The sequence below is a fragment of the Vigna umbellata genome, chromosome 1 (assembly GCF_029865625.1).
Source record: "Vigna umbellata cultivar VRB3 chromosome 1, Vumbellata_1.0, whole genome shotgun sequence".
Lineage (NCBI taxonomy): Eukaryota > Viridiplantae > Streptophyta > Magnoliopsida > Fabales > Fabaceae > Vigna > Vigna umbellata.
In genome coordinates this window covers 80909569-80928278 of record NC_142165.1, presented here as the reverse complement: position 1 = coordinate 80928278, position 18710 = coordinate 80909569, and the positions used below count along the sequence as shown (strand labels likewise).

Sequence of the window (18710 nt, the reverse complement as noted above, 5' to 3'; positions counted from 1 at the left end):
TTTCTTCTATCTACCATTGTAGAAGGTAGGAGCAAGGAAAGCTAGAGGGGTGGATAACTAGATGCACAAATATGATCAAGAATTCATACCAGACTTATGAGAAGGACTTCAAAAGGAAGTGTTTTAAGGGACCCTTCTAAAGACAAGAATGGTATGATTAAGTGGCATGGAAGAAGCTCTCGTAAAAGTAAAGCAGCGTTGTATGATGATGTATTAAGACTATATTAAATATTTGATTCATGATAATTTGATTAATTACTGGTTTTGCATTTTTTTTGGTGAAATCAGGATTGATTGACCAAGGTGGTTGGCGTATATTATTGATTGATAGCATATAGGTGAGAATAAATGTAGGAAATGACTTACAAACCTAAGGCAGTTATGAAAGCTCGTAACAATATACTTTTTTACATGATTAGGACTGACGTGGTTAGTTTGTAACTTTTGTCTGTTTGATCATTTACGTTACGCTTCTCATCTTTGAGGGGTTAAATCAGATTCTCAACTTTTTTGACGTGTCAACTTAATTTCCAAGAATCGCAATTTTTTTGTAGAAGAATTTGAGGGCAGGTTTAAGGCAAGTTTAAACTTCAAGAGCCAAATTAAGTCATGTGAGAATAACTTGCGGCAGGTTTAAAGGAAATTTAAACATTAGTGCCGAACTAGCAATTATTTGATTGAACAGTTTCAACTTCAGAAGTAGCAACAAAGCAAAAGAGGGAAAGAGTGGCCAGTTTTCGCCGAGTTCGTGTATGTGAACGGTATTTCATAAACGTAAACTGGTATTTCTTACCGATTTTGAAACTCGGTCACACAAGTAATCCAGAAAAAGATAAATCATTGCGGATGTTTCAGCTCTGGTATTGAGCTGATGCAACTAATTTCAGAAACATTCGACAACAATAATTGTACAAGAGCTTCAAGTTTAGCTTATCCTTTTGTACTTTGAAAGTGCTAGAACATAATCTGTGAGGTCATTTGACATGGGATGATGATTCACAATTTGGCCTCTAGAGGAAGGAATTTCGGGTCCACGGAGACAACAACCTAGACAAATTATATTATTAGATTTTGTTAATGAATAGTCACTAAACAACTTAAAAAAGTATAGCAATATATTTGTTAAGTAAATACCTTCCCGACACTTCTACCCGAATGGAGATACTCAACAGCGTCAGCAACAGAATGTAGACCTAGAAATCTCTTTGGATCAATAGCAACCTGTATGAAGAAACGAGAAAGGTTAAGAAATAGAAACGTTAAAGGCATGGCAAACGTTAATAACGAGAATTTTATTGATCATGATATGGATGGAATGTGTATGAATAACCTTTAGCTTTCCCGTAGAGTGAAGATCAAATAGCTTGTCAAGATGTTCTTGCCACAAGTGACCATGTTGAACCAGGAAAAAGCCAGCCTGAAAAGTTGGAATTATGTATGAATAAATAAATCAAAAAAATAAAATGGAACTTTGCATGCGAGCTGTAAGTTTTGGAACGAAAAGCGTTCAGTTTAGAACAATTAAACAAGTGAATGATGAGTTGGCCATACCACTTGTACAAAATTTTATATATTATGGTTAAAAATTCAAACATTATATGGAAAATGATGTTTACATAACCATATAACTACTTGACAGACCTGCTTTTAAGAGTACTGTGCTCATTAAAAAAAGGAAGTAAACTTTGTATTGTAAAGAAAAGGGAAGGAGAGCAAAATTATAGGCATCAACTGATTGTATCAATTTATTGGTGTATCAAGATATAGTTATCGGAACAAGTAATTGTCCCTTAACATCTCATTATTCCGTGCTATGACACGATTCAGATTTAAAGGCTCAACTTATCTACCAAGAAAATGTTCCACTCGAGAATGAGATGGATAATAAAGCTGCGTAAGTTACAACTTCTATTAACAATGAAATAAGAAATCAGCAAAATTAAAAGGGCAGCCTATATTGCTACATACCACAGTTTGGCTCTTAGCTAAGAGCTTCTCACATAGGCCAGGGTATTTTGATGGTGTCCAACCCTTTTCTCCTTGATACTGGAATGAATGCACATAACAAATGAAATCAATATTGTTCATCAACACTACATTTCTTAAGAGGTCAGAAACAACTTACTGCAATCTATAATCAAGCACACTACTATCGAGGGACTAAAACAGGGTAATAGCTTCATACATTCTTCCAACAGTCTACAACAGATAAATGGGACAGGGAGACTAGAAGTAAAAAGAATTCGATATTACATGTAATGTAGCCAAGCTAACATCCAAATTTCATTCCAGACATCTCAGATGAGTTACAGAATTTCATGTTCCTTTTAATTTGTGGCTTTGATAAGAAAAGGTTAAAATCTAATTTTCACTATACATAATGAGGATAAAATCCAAGGTATTACGTCAATTAAGAATCATTAATGAGTCAATACTACCTCTTAAAAAAAAAGAGTGTGGAGAGTAGTGGGTAGTTTTTAGGTTTGTTATAGTCACAGTGAAATTTTCAGGAGTGCTGTAAAGGACAAAAAAAGTGGCATGATAAGAAAAAAGAAAAACCTGAGAAATCATGCCAATAATAATGAGTCGTCCATGAACTGCCAAAGCATTCAAGCACAAGTTTAACATGTCACCGCCAACAGACTCATAGATGATGTCAATACCTTTGGGGAACTCTTCCCTCAGAACCTGAAAAATTAAGTGAAAATTTTAAACATGGTTGATTGGAAGCAGTTTACATAATTTGTTCCAATAAAAACTGGAGCTACAATTGAATCAACAAAGTAAAGATGCCCACTCTGCACTTAAATTGCGGTCCTGATTTGAACAGTGATTATTCATTAAATATTTAATTTATGGTGCTTAATTGGCCGTCAGTATATAAAGGATCGTCTTCTCCATCGCTGTTCAGTCCCTTCAATTATAATTCATTGTTCAGTCCCTTCAATTATAATTCATTGTTCTTTAGCAATCTAATCTTCTAAACAAGGAAAACAGGGAAACAATGTACTAAAAAATAATCTAGAAGATCATACACCTATTTTCTCTAATTAGAAAGATTTTATAAATATTTTCTCTAATTAAACAAATTCTATAGATATTTCTTCTAATTACAACAATCAATACTAGATAGTTAATAGTATCAGGGATATTCTGGTAAATGGGTGAAAAACTCATTAAATAAAATAGAAGAGATAATATAAGCAGTTCCCATAAAAGAATAGAATTTGTAAGAAAGTAAACAACTTGTTGGATATTTCAATTAGTACATACATAAAGGACCAGAAAAAGTTTGTCATAATGTAATTGTGTTGATTTCAACTAATGCTCTTTTTTAGGGTCTAAATATATGCATGCATGTCTTAAGGAGCCAACGATCAGGGAAGAAGTTATTTACAAGGACACAACAACCATCTGAATGGCTAATTAGATTACAAAAGATATTATTTTAACTTGTCCATTTTAATAACAATCACAACAAAAGTAGTTATGGTTAGCAGAACTCTCAAAAGAATCAGAGCATTTAAAACATACAGATTTTATATCTTCATTACGATAATCTATGACTCTGTCAACTTCCAACTCCTTCAGAAGCTTGGCCTTTGCCCCACCTCCACAAGTTGCAACCACCCTATTTCCTGCTAATTTTGCCACCTGCACAATAATCCAAATTTTAAGGTCAGGTAAAGAAACTTTCATGCAGAGAAATTACATAGAAGTTTAAACTAATAAATCTAGATTCAAGCACCTACCAAACTATATACTAATAGATTTAAGCAAGCTTTGTAATTTTAATTCATTTTTGTTTATGCATGAAATGATTTTGCTACTACACAGTCCACCGATAATGTCAAATGTTTTAAGAAAGAGATAGTCTATCATGAGTGTTTCATAGATTTGGTAGAGTGTATAAAAGGAGAAATAAATAAGGAGGTAGTTGTAACCTCCTACAGTTGTAACATGTTGTAACAGACTCTTATATATAATCTGGGTTTAGGTTGTCAGGAGTTTAGTTTTTTGGGTTTTTGGAGGAAAATTGTTAGGTTTCCGTAATTGAAAACCTAATTTCCCCTCTCTCGCGAGTCACAACAAGAACACAAAACAGAAGAATGAATGAAACGTATTTTGCACATTAACAGTATCAAGAGTCAATATACAAGTATGGATGTAAGTATGGATAACTGCGGGAGTCTAATCCCCCTCCTCAGGCTAAAGCCCTGACTATACGAGTAAAATATAACCTATCCTGCAAACAGAACAATTATTCTATTTATAATAGTTTCTTCCCTCCAAAACTGTGGTTACAGTTATGTTTCCCAAACCGAGACACCAGTTCCATTATTTAGCCGAACGACTCCTTCCCCCACTCCTTCAGTCGTTCGGTTCTTCACCTCCACTCCCTTATCCGTTCGGTGTTCTTCTCCTGCCCCCTCTGCATGTAGTCGCTCGGCCCCATCTCCCTCACCTCCGTTCGACTCCTTCCCCATCACTTTTAGCCGTTCGGTTCCTTTCTTCCTTCTTCTTTTATATACTTTCCAGCCCCTATCATTACCCTCCGCCTGAAAATTAACCTTGTCCCCAAGGTTTAAGTTCGAGAAATTGATCTTGTATTGCCACAAAATCCTCCCACGTGGCCCCATCAGCTCCACCTTCCTGCCACTCAACCAATATTTGTTCCACCACATCCTCGCCTTGTTGCTGTTGTCTTCTGCCCAACACACGTAGTGGCCAAAATGAGGGCCTGCAAGCCCTCTGGTAACTCCTTTTCCACCCTCTTTGTACCTACAGCCAGCTTTAATTGCGACATGTGAAACATAGGGTGTATCCTTGTTGTGTCTGGTAATAACAACCTATAAGCCACCTTTCCCACCTGTTGCACCACTTTAAATGGCCCGAAGTACCTCGTCGAAAGCTTTGGATGTAACCTTATAGCCATAGAAGACTGCCTATGGGGCCGAATCTTCAAGTAGACCCAGTCATCAACTTTGATCTCTGCTGGTTTCCTCTTGCGGTTAGCATGTTTGGCTAATAATTCTTGAGCTCTCATCAAATGAAATATGATCTGCTGCAACGCCTCGTCCCTGGTTTGTATTTTATGCACCATTTCCCTATCTGGGGGCAGTCCTTTAGGCTCTTGGAACACCTCCTTATATCGTTCCAGTATGTTCTCCGATTCTTCTCCCTGTGCTATGGTCAGCCCAGAAGTTAATTCTCTGGTTTCCTCTCCCTCCATACGTCCCAGGCTCCATACTACAGTTACCGTTTCTATTTCTGTCATTTTGAACAGGACCTCTGGCGCAACCACTTCTTCGGCCATGTGGGATCCCCCTGGATCGTTACCTGCTTCCCTCCTTGCCTGAAGGCCATAGTTAGTCTTCCCCAGTTAGTCATCACCTCTCCCAGTTTTGCCAACCAATCGACTCCTAATATCACATCAACCCCTCCTAACTCGAACAGGTAAAACTGTTCCTCTATCTCTACTCCTATCTCCAATATTACATTCCTGCAAAGCCCCTAGGTCCTTTTCTTTTGCCCATCTCCCAGCTCACCTAATACTGCCTGGTCTCCTCCACCTCTAAGGCCAACTCCTCCACTAACCTCTAAGATATGAAGTTGTGGCTTGCACCGCTATCAATCAGAAGTAGCACCGATCTCCCATTTATCTTCCCATGAAGCTTCATCGTCCTGGACTGAGTTAATCCTTCTGCAAAGAAAGCCGAAAGCTCCATGTGCTTCTAATCCACATCAGCCTCCGTTCCTTCCTCCTCTTCGAGCTCATCTTCACCCAATATAGTCACCCTCAAGCTTCTTTCTGGGCACCTATGGCCAAAGGTCTGTCACAACAAAAGCAGCGACCCTCCTCTCGTTGCTTCAAATATTCCTGGTATGGCAGGTTTCTCATCCCTCTTCCCCTATTATCACATGCTCCTATCGCCCCTGTCCTTTCCGCCACACCCGCAGGTGCTCCTTCCATTTTTATCGATCCGACACTTTCGTTTCCTCCGGATCTACTCATTCCACTCCGGTTAGGTTCTATTCGGCCAACAGTCCCTTCTCCTCCAGTGCTTCGTCCCCCCGATGATGGGTTCCTACTTCCGCTCCAACCTCCCGCCTTATTACTCCGGCGAGCTTCTTCCACATCTCTAGCAATGCGCATGGCAGTCATCAATTCGCAAGGATTTAGTATTCGAACCTAATCGCGAATCACCCCCTATAACCTCGCAAGGAAATACCCTAACAACTGCTCTTCCAGTAACCCACTCGTTTGGCCCACCAGTACCTCAAATTCCTGAACGAATTCGTCCATAGTGCCCGTCTGCTTGGTCGCAGCCAGCCGCTCGAAAACAGTACCCCTGTTTCGTCCCCCGAATTGAATTACCATCGCGTCCTTCAATCCTTCCCACGATTGGTTTCTCGACTTTTTCCTCCAGAACCGAAACCAGTACCCCGCACTCCCTTCCATACTAATGTAAGCCAAGTGGATCTTCTCTTCCTCCGAAACGCCTTGTAATTAAAAGAATTTTTCTGCACGATTGATCCAGTTGAGCGGATCAAGTTCCTCGAAAAGGGGCAACTCTACCCGTTTTCGTCACCCGCCATTACCTTCGCCGCGCTCCCCCTCTATTCCTCCCATCTCGTCGTCCCGCCTCGTCCCTCGATTTCCGTTTACTGACGCTTGACTACCGTTCGACCGCGCCTCCTGGTTGCACACCCTTACTCCCAGAATCCGCATGACCTCTTGCAAGTCTTGTCGAATCGCCTTTGAATCTTGGTTCAGCGCTGCGTTTTCCGCCTTTATTCCATCAACCACTATCTCCATGTTTTCCAGTTGGTTCTCCAATACATTAAATCTTCAATCGAATCTGCCCTCCATTGCTCTTCTCTCCCTCAATTGGATCCGACAGGTCGCAGCAATTGTTAGGTTTCCGTAATTGAAAACCTAATTTCCCCTTTCTCGCGAGTCACAACAAGAACACAAAACAGAAGAATGAATGAAACGTATTGATTTATTTGCACATTAATAGTATCAAGAGTCAATGTACAAGTATGGATGTGTATGGATAACTGCGGGAGTCTAATCCCCCTCCTCAGGCTAAAGCCCTGACTATACGAGTAAAATATAACCTATCCTGCAAACAGGACAATTATTCTATTTATAATAGTTTCTTCCCTCCAAAATTGTGGTTACAGTTATGTTTCCCAAACCGAGACACCAGTTCCATTATTTAGCCGAACGGCTCCTTCCCCCACTCCTTCAACCGTTCGGTTCTTCACCTCCACTCCCTTATCCGTTCGGTGTTCTTCTCCTGCTCCCTCTGCATGTAGTCGCTCGGCCCCATCTCCCTCGCCTCCGTTCGACTCCTTCCCCATTACCTTTAGCCGTTTGGTTCCTTTCTTCCTTCTTCTTTTATATACTTTCCAGCCCCTATCATTAACAGAATTGGGAAAGTTATGGTACCAGAAATAAGAAAGAACAGTACAACTCTAGATAGTTAAAGAGTGCCTAGTCTCTCCTAATTTCCAGCCAATTCCACCCTCCCCTGCCACTATCTTCCCACGCCTTATACCCATACAATAGAATCACTCCTCTCCTACTGTGTCGGCTTAGCAGTTTGTTACATGGAAGGATTCTTCTCATTCTCTCTCATGCCATTTTGATCCCCTTTGTCATTCCTTCTCTGTCTAACATACGTGATGGCCACCTCCAAGTGCTCTTGAACAACCATCCAAAAGGTGCAGTGAACGGAAGCAGGGAAAGATGATAGATGCAGCAGAAATGGAAGAAATGGATGAAGCAAAGTGGAAGGTAAGGTGCATGTGTTTGGTGCAAACTGGCCTAGCCAACCAACCTAACCAAGAAAGGAGGCTAGAGGAGACTAAGAAAGTCTCTGGACAAATGACTCTCAAAGCAAGAAAGGGGTTAGAGTGATCTCAACAACATTTCCTTACATAAGCTCAAAAGTGAGAAATACAAGGGGTAGGGTGCTGAATTTATAGTGGATTCAGCCCCCTTGCACAAGCATCAACCACACCTCACATATCAGATGACACATGGATGCACGTTTTTCTAAGTGTTTGTACACGTATTTATAAAGCACGAAAAACATGACTATTCTAGAACATCGTTGATGTTGGGTGGCCCTAGTCTTCGCTGGGTGCAAGTTTGATCAGCAAGGTAAAATGTGAGGCACCATGTGGCTTGCACTGGGCTACTTCAAGCTGCGCTAAGCGGTCCTCTGCTTTCCAAATTAACTTGCCATGATTCTTTAGCTTTTGATGCCTCCTCTTCTAGCTCCTCTTACATTCTTCGGATCATTCCTCTAGTAAGAGGTCCATTGGTTTGCCCTATTCCATCAATACACCTTAGATATTTTGGGTTTGGGCCTAACTATTTTCGAGTTCCTATCAACACTCCTCTCCTCAAGATGTACATTGTCCTCAAGGTGGAAATCAGGAAAATGCTCCTTGAGTGTAAATAGAGCTTAAGGTCCTCTCAAAATACCTCAATTGTTGTACCTTGTGTTTTCTACCACATTAGCAGAAACAAAGTTGTTCATAATAAAGTCAATTAAGAACTTGTCTTTAATGTTTCTGCAGTTTCTGGTTGTTCTATCTCTGTTTTTTTTTTCTATCTCCATTTCATAGACGTACGACCTCATGTCCAAGAATTTAAAGAAATGGCAAAAAAAACAAGCAATCTTTAGTGTTAAAATAGATGTCAGTTATCTTTGGAATTAAGGAATCAAGGGAGTATATGTTGTAGTACCCCCTCCAAGCAATACTATTATTAGCCGTGAGAGGCCCAAACGTGTGAGTCACATGCCTACAGGCTAGGATGATTTTATTCACTATTAGCTAATGAGTCAGCAAAGTTCAAGAACCTTTTGCATTGCACATGTTTGTTACCCATTAGGGAATATTGTTAGAAGGGTTGGTTATATATATGATTGTAAGTTCTATTACGGGGGAATCAAGTAAAAAGTATTTTCTCTTCCTCTTTCTCTCTCTAGGAGGTTTCTCTGTCCTCGAATACAGAGACTACTCACATACTCCAACATTTTGGTGCTCTCGTTGCTTTCCACCATGGCTGAATCTGTTCGCAAGACTCAGTCGAAAAAAATGGATGACATGAATCTCCGACTCTCAGCCCTTGAAAACCACCCCCCTTCTCCACCTCCTTCTCCCCCATTTTCGTCACCTACTAATCATTCCTTTCATCGCCATTTTCTCAAGCTCGATGTTCCCAGCTTTGATGGTTCTGACCCGCATGGCTAAATCTTCAAGATCTCTCAGTTCTTTGACTATCACTCCACACCGGAGGAAGAACGGATCACTGTCGCGTCTTTCTACCTTGACGATCCTGCTCTTGCGTGGTTTCAATGGATGTACCGCAATGGACAGATTCACTCATGACCACAATTACTGCAAGCTTTAGAGACTCGTTTCGCGCCCACCGCCTTCGATAATCCTCAGGGTAAGCTTTTCAAGCTAACTTAAACCTCCTCTGTTGCTATTAATCTGAGTGAGTTCGAGGCTCTTGCTAATCGGATTGTTGGGTTGCAACCCCAATTTCTTTTGAGTTGCTTTATTTCTGTGTTAAAACCGGAAATCTGTCGTGAGGTACTTTCTCAACTGCCTCAAACGCTATCTCAAGCTTTTGAGTTAGCTGGCCTTCATGAGGAAAAGTTCCATGATCTGACTCGTCTAGTTCGGCCGTGTAGTGGTCTTCCTGGCCCGTTGCCGCCACTGACCTGCCCGCTCACTCCACCTCTGGTTCCTTCGGTTCCTCCGAAGCAGTTGCACCCTCTTCTACTTGCTCCTCCTCCGCGCACACACTTTAAACAATTAACCGAGGTGAAGATGGATGATCAACGTGAGCGTGGCTTGTGTTTCAATTGTGACAAAAAATTCTCACACATCCATCGTTGTCCTGCACGTGACATGTTGGTTGCTGAAGAGGATGATGACTCAGGCGATTCTTCTTTGCATGCTTCAATTATGGAACCCAACCCGCCAACTCTTTTAGTACCCATTACCACTAATGACCCAAATCCGACCCAGCTTAGCTTGAATGCCTTATCAGGCTTTGGGGTTCCCGAAACGCTGCGGGTCTCAGATTAGGTGGGCCAATTTCCGGCAACAGTTTTGGTGGATGGGGGCAGTACTCATAATTTTATCCAAGAAACGGTGGCTACTATTTTGGGCGTATCTCGTAGCCCAATTCCAGTTTTGAAAGTTATGGTGGGGAGCGGCGAAGTTCTGTTATGCACTAAATTATCTACAGGGGTTGAATTGCTTATACAGGGGCATGTTTTTAAGGTGGACTTATACATATTGGGAATGACTAGGTTTGACATTGTTTTGCTAAAGAACATTTGCATTGTTTTGTAGGCCTTAAATAAAAGTTGGAGACCATGGACAATCAACCAAAGAAGCTTGGTGAGTTAAAGGAAACAAAGGAGGCAAAGGAAGAGAAGAAAAGAGTGTTTTCCGGATTGAAGCAAATAGCTTCCGGATTGGAGTTTCAAAGGGATTTAGCTTCCAGAATGAACACTGCACTCAGCCACCTGCACCGTGCGCCCAGTCAATGCGAGCCAGCTTTATACATTTATCACGTTTTTAATATGTGCTTGGCTGAAATGTGAGCTCCAAGCTCCCTAGCTTCTCCAACACACTTCATTTGTGATGTATAGATACTTTGCAATTCAAAAATGGAGCCCTTTCTTCACCTATAGAAGAGAGGTTGTCTCCTTTTTAAAAATCAACTTGGAAATTGATAGTGAAGTGTTGTTGAGATTATTCCAGACCTCTATTGTCTGAGTTCAACGTTTTGTGCTTATCCAACACCTTCTCCTCTAGCTTCCTTCCCGTTGGAAGGCATTCTAAGTTTGAGAGGTTTCAAACATACACCAAACACATACTAAACCTTCCATCAAACACCTGGTGTGCACCTTCGTTTTCACTCATCCACACCATCATTCTGAGTTTTGGAGATGCTTGAGCATGGAGCTTGGAGATGCTTCCATAAGTGAGTTTCTTGGGCTAACCGGGTTTTATTGGAAGTTTGTGAAGGGTTATGCTTCCATTGCTCACTCTCTCACCGAGTTTCTTAAGAAGGATAATTTTCATTGGTCACATGCAGCACAGGATGTCTTTGATGCATTGAAGAAGGCAATGACAATAGCTCTGGTTCTAACATTGCCCAATTTTTCTAAATCGTTTCTTGTTCAAACCGATGCTTCGGGCACGGACATGGGTGCGGTCCTTTTACAGGGAGGTCACCCCATTGCTTACTTCAGTAAGGTATTCTGTCCTCGGATGATTCGTGCATCTGCATATTTAAGGGAACTTCATGCTATTATCTGCACTGTCAAGCATTGGTGACAATACCTTCTTGGTCATATTTTTGTAATCCAAACGGACCAAAAGAGTTTGAAGGAATTAATGTCACAAGTGATCCAGACCCCTGATCAGCAGCATTATTTGTCCAAGTTGTTGTGGGCGATGCTTTGTCTCGATCGATCACAATGTCCCACGTCGGCCTCTTGTCTCTTATTGACTATCCCGCAGTTTGTCTTCTTGGACGAATTGAAGAAGGAGTTTCAGAGTGATTCCTCTTACCTTGCCATGTTGGATAAATGCGACATCAATCCCTCCTCCCCTACCGAGTAGAAGAAAGTGGATGGCTTTTTAGTATACAAGGGAAGAATCTGGCTTCCTCCAAATTCTCGTTATAAGGCAGCAATATTCTGAGAGTTTCATGACACCAATACTGGGGACATGTTGGCATCGCCATGCAATCTTTAGTGTTAAAATAGATGTCAGTTATCTTTGGAATTAGGGAATCAAGAGAGTATGTAAAAGAGGTTCATATGGTTGAGAAAGTGGCACAGGATTTATGAAGTACCTGAACAGCAAATTGCCCAGTTCCTCCAGCTGCAGCAGTTACAAGGACCACTTTTCCAGATTCCATCCGTCTTTCCTTTTCAATGTACAAAAGGAAACTAGGGTCAGAACAAGCTGAAACCAAATATAAGATTGAAATAAAGTAAATAATAGAAAAACTTGAGTTACATTGATATGAAAGATGAACAGAGAAGTAACAAGGATACATATCTGAACAAAAGGAGAAAAATCTTATATTAGTTAACCTTTTCTAGCGCAATTGAGGCTGTTAATCCTGATGTAAGCATGGCCACAACTTCAGGATCTGGTCTAGGCACCGGAAGGGCATGTTTTGAAGGAATCTAATCAATGTAACAAGACATCATCAATAGCTTACATTGTCATAAGAATCACCTCAGTATCATCATCTCGTATGATTTAATAAATACGTAGTACGTGGAAACTCCAATATTTATCCAATTAATATAAAAAATATTAACATTATGTTAAGCACTGCCCACCATTATGAATTCAGCATAGCCTCCAAAAGTCATGAATGCACAAGGCATACCAATTTTCAAGTCAGTGACAGAGTCCCCAACTGCTGCAATTATTCCTACAGCCTAAAATATAACAAAAAAATGTACAAATATAAGTAGCAGTCCACTGCATCAAGTGGTATACTTCATATCATGATATCTACAAATGGGGATATTTCTATACCTCAAATCCTGCATCAAATGGAAGACGAGAAGCAATATCATTGCTGTTCCCACCAAAATAGCGGCCTGAGCTAAAATTTACCTACATTGTTCACACTTGTTAGAATTATAGATTATAGATTAAAATATATGTTCTAGATAATTAGAGGTTATAACGCTTGAAAAACAGTGTAGCGGGGAGAAGCTTTATATTGTAAAAAAAAACTAATATTACTCAATATAGATACTTTGTATTTTTCCAAGTCATTGGCGTCAAACATGTACAGATTCAAAAATGAGGGCCTGTTATCATGAGACTCCACATGTTTTATCCACGAACACACACTACAAACATGATAAATTAATGATGTTTTAACATACTTGAAGAGTTGTAACATACTTAAACAATAAATAAACAGTGCCTTGTTTTATTCTACATGTACAGAAAAGTCACGTGTTTATTAGATTAGTGTGTATTTTGTGGTAAGCCGTTCAGTTTCTGACTTGAACATGCATGTGTTGAGCTAATGCATAATTCTTCAGTTGACAAGTTCAACAGTGAAGGTTGTATCTTTTCCCAAAGTCGAGGCTGTTCTTCAGCAAGTCAGAGCACGGACATGTCTCTTAAGAGAGACAATTGAGAAAGAAAGAAAGAAAAAAAAGACTAAACAATATGCATACACAAGTCCTCTTAGAAAGATATCTGAACTTACATCACTAGCATTCACACCAGCATAAATTATCTTAACAAGAACATGCTTCGGCTTGATAGGTAATTTCAGTGGTGTTCTCACAATGCTTGTTGCATTCCGAAAGTTATGAGTCAAGGTGTGGACAACTCTGCAAGCAATAAAGCATCTTTCAATTAACTAAATTGTGAGAAGAAATAGTCATCAGATCCGTCAATTAGAAGATATAAATGGTCCCTTTCTAACCCTATGGAAATAGAAAATAAACATCCTCCGGAGGCAGTATATTTATAACAAGAGAGACAGTTCAAATACACACATTTTCTCAAAAGTCTCGGGAAGTTTAATTGATGGAGCTTTATAATCGGATCTTCTCTTGAAACGAGAGGAACGTACTAAGTACTTTGCTTCTTCAGATGATGTGGGCCAGTATTCAATACCCCGACGATTTGTAATCCATAGGCAATGACCAGCTTTACTTTCATCCGTAATGAGCTCAAAAGCACCTTGAGAGGTTAAAATGCTTTCATATCAAAATTCATGTGTACATAAGAAACAATATTATTAACGGCACAATTTTCAAACAAAATAGAATCATTGATAGATACAAAATATGCACTAAACCCAAATAATATTTTTACAAGAAACTTAAAATCTAATCAAACGAGGAAATATATTATAATAGTTTGGGATTAAGCCTAATTCAACTCTAAAAACTAACTCATGACGTGAGATTTGCTCTTCCCATCTCACTAAATTAGACTCTTAGTATATCACTGGTCAATGTTAACACAAGCTCATGTCAAAGATTGGATATATTGAATAGAAAGTATGATAAACTAGACATTTGTGTGTAGGCTGATAAGTGTCCAATAACAGTGGCCATATAAGTTTAACAATAATGAGTAATAGACTCTAATATCATCTAGTAGTAAGGAATTGGGACTAACTCCACACCAAAAACTAACTCATGAAATGATAGTTGTCCCTCACTTGTATACTTTATTTTGGTCAAATTGTTAAAATAATAGAGAGGCATAGGCTAAATCCTTATATATATAGAGCACACAGGGTTAAACATTTATAAATAGTTAAACATAATGCAGAATTTACTCTCACAATACTGTCCAAGATACTTATAAAATACTTAGATACAATACTAATCATGTAAGATAATTTCTAGATATGTTTAATAGAAGTGATGCACTTAAGCATGTTATATTATTTAAAGAGATGTGCATGCAAAGCAGCAGTTACAAATTTGTGATTTAGAAAGCTACGAAGTTAAGGAACAATGCGGCCACTCTCTTTTGCTCAAGCCACATGAGAGAACAATGAAATTTATGGACTTACCTTTCACCACCATTTCCATAGGTACAAAGCCCCCCATCAAGTTGATCAATTTGGGATCTATCTTCAATCCCATCTCAGTTTCAACAAACTGCACCAAACTTTGAACATTATAGCTCATTTTAACAAAGAGTTACTATAAATTTTGTTCTGAAAATCAAAACACATTTAACACATGTTGGTCTGAAAGGCAATGGTCCTGGTTCCAACCAAGCTTTCAAGTTTGAGACTCTTGAACAGAAAAAAAAAACGTCGGGATGGGAAGCTTTACTTTCCCTAAGTAAGTCCTTGTAACTCGACTCAAATTAGTTGCGACTTGGAACTTGGGACCCGAAATAGCATTTGAATATTTCGGTCCAGAACCAAAAAATAACGAAACACATTAATGATTTAACAAAATCAATACCCAGGAGTACTAGTCTATTCCATCTCACAAGGAAATTTTTTCAGAAAAATTCTAGTCAATTTCAACAAAGTATCTAATATTTCTCACAATAGTTAGAGATATAGTTAAATTATAATATAAGAGTAAATCTCACCTTACAAATCTCTAAGATGGTACCAAAGTTTATCCTAGTAAGATTTATTACACCTATCACACCACATATTAGTGTGTCACTATCAAATCACTCACAAATATCCAGTTTCATGCTCAAAATGTCTAATCGTTGGCATGAGGTGTGTTGAAGATTACATATCAACTAAAGATATGGTAAATTTATAATATATAAGTGGATGCAAACCTCACGTTTTGTAAGATTGAGTACAGTTTAAAATCTACTTTTTAAGAATTTCCATAGATTGAAGAATAATAATATAACTAAGAACATCCATTCTTCAAATTCGATCTTACCTCAGGGCAAAGCACATTGACTCGAATTCCTTGACGTTTGTATAGACGAAGTGCTCTAGAAAACATAACAACACCACCTGCAGAAGTATATTTTAACATTTTCGGAAGCAATACAGTAACTTAATTTACATAAATTCTTTAGATACAGATTTGAAACCATTATTTAAATCTCATTCAAAAGCTATATTACATGTTTTTATCTTTATTTGAAGTTTTTTAAATATATGTTAAGCCACAACAAGGAGATTTCACTATCAGTGACTGTTTCCGTTTTCTATTTTTGGAACATATAATTAGTTATATTTGAGGGGCAGAAGGAGGTGCAACTCAGGATCAGAAGATAATCACAAAATTTCATGATTTGGATAACAGCAAACCCAAAGCAAAACCCATTCTTAATTAAATTTTGAAACAGCAAAAAGTTTAAAAAAAGATGAAAATCTTAATAAGTGGTCGATGTTTTAGAGTATCAGATAACATTGCCTAGTAAAGTAATACCGCTGACAGCTGTAAACAGATATCACTATTCATGATATAATTTTCACAGTTCGTCTAGCTAGTTAGGTAATCTTGTATAATGAATAGGTCTTTAAGCTCTTTTGTCCGGCAATTTTTTTTAAAAAATTTGTTTTGAAGAGTGTACCCTGATCAAAGCTGGTAAATAACAAACCTTTAGAGCCACTGTATATTGGGTCAAAGAGCATTGGATAAAGACCGGAAGCAGAACCCAAGTTGATAATCACACCAGGCCTTTTGGCAGCTTCCATGGCTTTAATCTATTAAAATGAAGATAATGAGTTCCAACAATAAATAATGGTTTTGGCCCCTTTCTTCTCATTTAAACAAAAAATAGTGAACTCTAGTATGTGATCTATAATGTGATTATGCGGGAGCAAATTATAATATTTATGTCATTTAGATCGTGAAACAACTTTCTTTTCACAGCATAAAGCAAATAATTAATCGAAGGATATTGGATAAACGAGGTAACTTATCAAGCTTACCGCAAGGCGAGTGGAATCAATAACAGCAGTGAAATTCACATTAACAGTGTGCCTCCATGTTCGAGTGCCATCTGTCTGATCACTACGGAATGGTGTAGAACTACCAATCCCCGCACTGTTAATACAAATGTCTAGACCTCGATATGTCAAGAAGTGCTTTTGAAATGCAGCAGCTAAATCCCCTGTAAATAATTATGAATTAATATACATTTATGTACACCAAAGATAATCTAAACAGCAAATGCTTGTATGTTTGCGTGTGTAGATCCCACCTCATAATAGTTAAAACTTAGAAATTGGAACTTGGAACACAGAATTCATTTACAGATTATGAAACTTTATCATATGCGTTCTGCCATTCGAGTCTCCATAACTACATATTTTCATGTTTAAGTGGTGTTACTTCACTACACCAAATGGAAAGACTAAACTTCTATTGAAGAACAAAGGAAGATTTGCTAAGGATCTTAAAAAGAGTCTATAATATAAGAAAAGAATTCCAACTTCCAGCACCCAGAAGCCAGGTCAATGGCTTGCTAATAGATTATAACCCACTTACTTGCATCAGTCACATCACATTTCACAAACATTGCAGAGGGAAATTCCAACTTCGAATGAAACTTGGTGTTAATTTTCTGAACGAGACTTGCAACTTCTCTTCCATTTGCTTCAGAGAAATCCACAATAGTGATAAATACACCCTTCCTTGCAAGAGCTAAGGCAAGACCCTTGCCTATACAAAAACCAGAAACATAGAATCACATCACACGCTAAAATGGTACAAGTGAATCACGTTATACAACTAAATTTCATCGAGCGTATATTTTGGTTGCAGATGCATCAAAATGTCGTGACGTGCTAGCTTTCTTAAGCTTAACTTGGTTGTAGTCTCTTTCAAAATGGATTTTAAATGGTGGAAAATAAATTTTGATTCATAAAAAAATCATAGTATTTATGAAAAAAAATATCTAAACAAACTAATTCATATGTAGTTTGCTATATTTTCTCTTCCCAATTAAACAAATACCGATTCTTTATGAAACGGCACCAATGAACGAAGTGCTTACGCAACAAACTGTCATAGTGTAGGAATGAGATCCTTAATTCGAAAGAGCGCCAACACATTTAACAGTTTGTGTTAATTAAATTCAGGAGTGGCAAAATTTTCGAACATAGCTCGCTAAATCGGTTCCAAAAGTCAACTGAAGCTTATTTTTTAAACTATTTGAATTCGATAATTTCGAAGTGAAGGAGAAGAGTGATGGATAAGATTATGAATAACAAAAAGGAGAAGAAGGAGTTACCGATTCCGGAGGCACCACCAGTAACTAGTGCTGACAAACCAGGTTTGATTTCCATTGCTATGTTTACACTTCGGCAGCTACGATCGGTTGTCACAAAAATGACGAGATTGGTGATATCAATGAACGATATATGATACTATATACGGAAATAGATTTTGTCTAAAACACGTCAGCAGTATTATTTAATAAAATAATAAAGATGGAAAAAAGATGAAAAAGTTCTTTTTAAGTTAAATAAATAGATATCTACAGAAACTTTTATTTCAAATTTTGTAAACATAATATTTAGGCTATATATATTAAATTACTTAAGAAGAAACTTTTATTATTATTATTATTATTCATATTTTTATTATTATTATTATTGTTGTTGTAAAACCCTAAAAAATGGTATTTTTAGAAGTGGTGGTAGTCTAGAAACAATGAGACTCAATTATTTTAATATTAAACGGTTTTATTATAAATAGTTTTGTTATAAACGAGTTTCATTATTTTAAAATGTGTCATCTCTCTAGAAATCATTTTTCTAAAGTTCTATACCTTCTCTCTAAGAGTTCTAGCTCCTGAGTCATTTCTTTAACGATCAGGAGGGTACCTAATCAACCACGGCAACGAGGTCTACGTTCCTATCCGATCAATTTTTTCAATAGAGTAAGTAAGTTTTGACTCATTTTCCCCCTTTCGTTCCTAAATTTGTTATAGAGGAATATTTGTATTGTTGCATGTGAAATCATGCATCTCCTATACGTTATTGATTCATATAGAGTTCTAAGGACTTTATTTGTTTTAAATTTGGTGTTTCGTAGGTTCGTCTAGGTATTCTTTGTGGTTCAAGTAATTGGCAGATTGTTTTTAGAGTTGGGCAGTTTGTTTGAGAGGTAAGGGAAGCTAGAATTCTTGCTTTAGTATGATTATATTAATAA

At 38.1% G+C, this 18710-nt stretch overlaps 1 protein-coding gene and 1 pseudogene across 1 annotated transcript; both read right to left on the bottom strand.

The window, feature by feature from the left end:
* Window positions 1–751: 751 nt before the first annotated feature.
* NQR (ARP protein (REF)) lies at window positions 752–17902 on the bottom strand. The gene is made up of 18 exons (XM_047291012.2): window positions 17788–17902; window positions 17043–17216; window positions 16484–16665; window positions 16150–16255; window positions 15480–15556; window positions 14630–14717; window positions 13596–13782; window positions 13301–13427; window positions 12610–12690; window positions 12408–12509; window positions 12153–12248; window positions 11909–11983; window positions 3535–3654; window positions 2560–2688; window positions 1969–2046; window positions 1331–1417; window positions 1135–1221; window positions 752–1047 (listed from the first exon to the last, which is right to left on the bottom strand). The coding sequence occupies exons 1-18, from the start codon at window positions 17840–17842 to the stop codon at window positions 997–999; spliced, it is 1902 nt and encodes a 633-aa protein (XP_047146968.1). The 5' UTR covers window positions 17843–17902; the 3' UTR covers window positions 752–996.
* On the bottom strand, window positions 4105–6874 carry LOC148206562 (uncharacterized; annotated as a pseudogene).
* Window positions 17903–18710: the final 808 nt, after the last annotated feature.

Bases quoted from the DNA above. Each gene is read 5' to 3' on its own strand.
- NQR (XM_047291012.2), bottom strand. From the start codon at position 17,842: ATGGAAATCAAACCTGGTTTGTCAGCACTAGTTACTGGTGGTGCCTCC. The intron at 12,510-12,609 runs GTATAGAAATAT...GTTATATTTTAG, and splicing joins CATTTGATGCAGGATTTGAG to GCTGTAGGAATAATTGCAGC. The intron at 3,655-11,908 runs GTACTTCATAAA...ATTATTGTGCAG, and splicing joins CTGGGCAATTTGCTGTTCAG to GTGGCAAAATTAGCAGGAAA.